The 2,896-nt window shown below is 54.6% G+C and overlaps 1 protein-coding gene across 1 annotated transcript; it reads right to left on the reverse strand.

Annotated features, from left to right (window-relative positions):
• Window positions 1-970: 970 nt before the first annotated feature.
• VDBG_07221 (virulence sensor protein bvgS) lies at window positions 971-2,707 on the reverse strand (the record flags this gene model as incomplete). Its single annotated transcript, XM_003002604.1, has 2 exons — window positions 971-1,066; window positions 1,127-2,707. 2 exons carry the CDS (start codon window positions 2,705-2,707, stop codon window positions 971-973), a joined length of 1,677 nt encoding a protein of 558 aa, XP_003002650.1.
• Between the last annotated feature and the right edge of the window lie 189 nt (window positions 2,708-2,896).

Consider the following 2,896-nt stretch of genomic DNA (forward strand, 5'->3'; position numbering starts at 1 on the left):
CCCCTTTTTCAGCAGGATCAATTGACAAGGCAGGATGGGGTCGGGCTAGACGGGGGTGGATTGTCGTGCGTGCCTCGTTAGCTGGATCAGGAGACAAGGAGGAAGAACGTGGAGCTCAACGCTGTCGAGGTTCGAGTCGGGAGAGAGCGAGTGTGCAAATTGTTCCGATTAGGTGATTAGGTAAGCGGGTGTCACGATATCGATCCTTATCGGCATGGCCCAACATGAGAGATCATCAACGCGACCAGTGGAGCTGACGGCGCAACGGCCCAGAATCAAGTCGACCTTGATCAAGTACTACTTGACCACAGGTTCTCCACTCTGAGGAGGAGATGTTCATGGAACGTCCATCACGCAACCGCAGTGCATGGCTCAAGACCCTCATCTGGTTGGTTGCCCACTTCACTGTAAGGTGGAAAGAGCCAGGCGAACACCATTCAAGTGGCATAACACCAGCCAGTAAGTAGCCAAGTGACTTCCATCATGATCGTCTGTATCGTGTTCTCTAGAGACCTAGGTATTATGCTCCAAATTATCCAAAACGCCGAGACCAAATTGGTCCTCCCCGCGCCGCCGCTCTGCCCGGTCCATCAGGCCTATGCTATCGCGAACCGCGCAAACTAAAGGCCTTGCCATGACCTAGTCTCCCACTGGTTTTCATCTCGATCCCATAATTTCAAGTCCTCTCTGGGAACCCTCCCCATGAAACCGATGCCTGTTCGCAACGACCAAAAAAAAAAAGTGAAAGTGGACATAAAACACCCAAACGCCACTTTGAGCAGCCTGCCAGCCCCATACGAACGGAGAGCGAGCGAGAGGACAGAGGCAAACACGCCATCAGACCTCCAACGTCGCAAGAGAGTGCGAAATAATACCTCAACCGTCAACACCTCGCTTAGTTGCGCCAAATCTAGCACCTCGGCCGCAAATCTACCTTGTCGCCAGAGATAGAGGGATGGAGAAAGTCCAATCAGTTGTTCACGGTTAGCTTGCTGTACTTGGAAACAAGCTCGTTCATCTTGGCCGTCAGGCCCGGTATCCTGAACGGTTTTGATATCACATCATCCTAGTGCACTTGTTAATACAAAGTCAAGAGTCAAGAGTGGGGAGTTGAGTCAAAACGTACAATGCCCGCAGCCTTTGCATCCTCGATCTGCTCAGGCCGAGCGTATGCCGTGACAGCAATAATGGGGATGTGGTCGATGAGCACGCCTTCTCGCTCCAGCTCACGGATCCGCCTGGCACACGTCATGCCGTCCATGACGGGCATTTCGAGGTCCATCAGGATGACGCTCAGATGGTAACCCTCGCTCTCCTTGCCTGTCCAGAAGCGGCACTTTTTCAAGGCGTCCAGAGCTTCACCGCCGTGGTTAGCCACATGCGTGACGTTGCCGCAATTCTTCAGCTGCCGTTGTAAGACCTTTTGGTTGACAATGTTGTCTTCGACGATGAGCACATCATGGCCTGTCTTAGAGGGTGTTGGGCCCGGCGGTTGCGAAGCGTCCGCTGCCGGACGGTGAGACGGACGGCGGATCATTCTTGTCGGCGGTGGAGGGGTCGTGGGCGTCGAGACCCTGCCTGGCCGGGCTACGCGATTCGCCGCCACGCTCGACTCCTCCGCGGGCATGGCTGCTTTGCGACACTTGATGAAGAATGAAAAGGTGCTACCGAGACCCTCTTTTGAAACCACACCAATCTGGCCGCCTTGCAGCTCGGTGAGCATGCGAGAGATGAAGAGCCCGAGCCCGGAGCCGCCATACTGCACATGTGTGCGTGGTGATGCTTGGGAGAACCTTTGGAACAGAATCTTCTTCTCCTCTTCCCGCAACCCGGGGCCTGTATCTTGGACAGAGAAGTGCAGGTTCATCTCGTCGCCATCGCCCCAGTCCTTGTCGCTAGTCAGGTTGCGAAGATCACTCCTGCGGCTGGGGAAGTACAACGAGTTTTCCTTAACCTCGGAAAGGTCTCGAGACGCCGTCAAGGTTATGGAAATGCGGCGCTCTTGGCGGTTTTGTGTGAATTTTATAGCATTAGTCATTAAGTTGATCAGTACTTGTCGTAGTCGTGAAGGGTCAAGCCTGACCCAATCAATGCCGTAGTCGGTGTAGGCGGACAGCGTACTGAACTGGAGCTCAATGTCGTGCGCCTGAACCTCGGCCTCAAACATTTTGAGGACGTTCTCGACGATATTGACAGGGTGCGCGTCGACCGGCGTAACGAGAAGAAGCTGCGAATCTAATTTGGAAAGTGTCAGGATGTCGTCGACGATGCGGTGCTGGTGACTGGCGCAGAGATTGATCGTGTTCGCAGCTTCAGTGCAGACATCGAGGAGCGTCTGTACGGGTTGAGCATCTGGATGCTCACGATAGCGGGCCGTCGTGTTTGCAATCTCATCAGCACATTGCAAGATGGCACTCAGAGGGTTGCGCATCTCGTGGCTCGTGATGTCAATGAAGTTCTCCTGTTGGCGCTTGAGCTCGACGGCTTCTTCTCTGCGCTGCATCTGGAAGGCCTCGGCCCACTTCTGCGACGAGATGTCCGTGATGCAGCCGAAAATGCTCTTGAGGTTGCCTTCTTCGTCTCGTTCGGGGAAGGCACTCATCAACACCCACGTGTCGATTGTGTTGTCGCCGTTTTGGCGGCTACACTTGAATCTGAATTCATGCGTAATGGCTACCTTGTCTGTGAGAAGCGCCTGCCACACCATTTCTACGCCGGCACGGTCCTCATCTCGAATGCTCTGCATCCAGGTGTCCGTACTGTCTTCTCCACGGGGGTGTCGTGAAATCTGCCACCACGTGTCGTTGGCGAAATTGAACTGGCCCGCGCGTTGGCGATGAACATGCCGACAGGGGCAAACTCGGCCATCCGCGTGAATTTGTACTCGCTCTCGACA

Source organism: Verticillium alfalfae, genomic scaffold (genome assembly GCF_000150825.1).
Source record: "Verticillium alfalfae VaMs.102 supercont1.9 genomic scaffold, whole genome shotgun sequence".
NCBI classification, from domain to species: domain Eukaryota; kingdom Fungi; phylum Ascomycota; class Sordariomycetes; order Glomerellales; family Plectosphaerellaceae; genus Verticillium; species Verticillium alfalfae.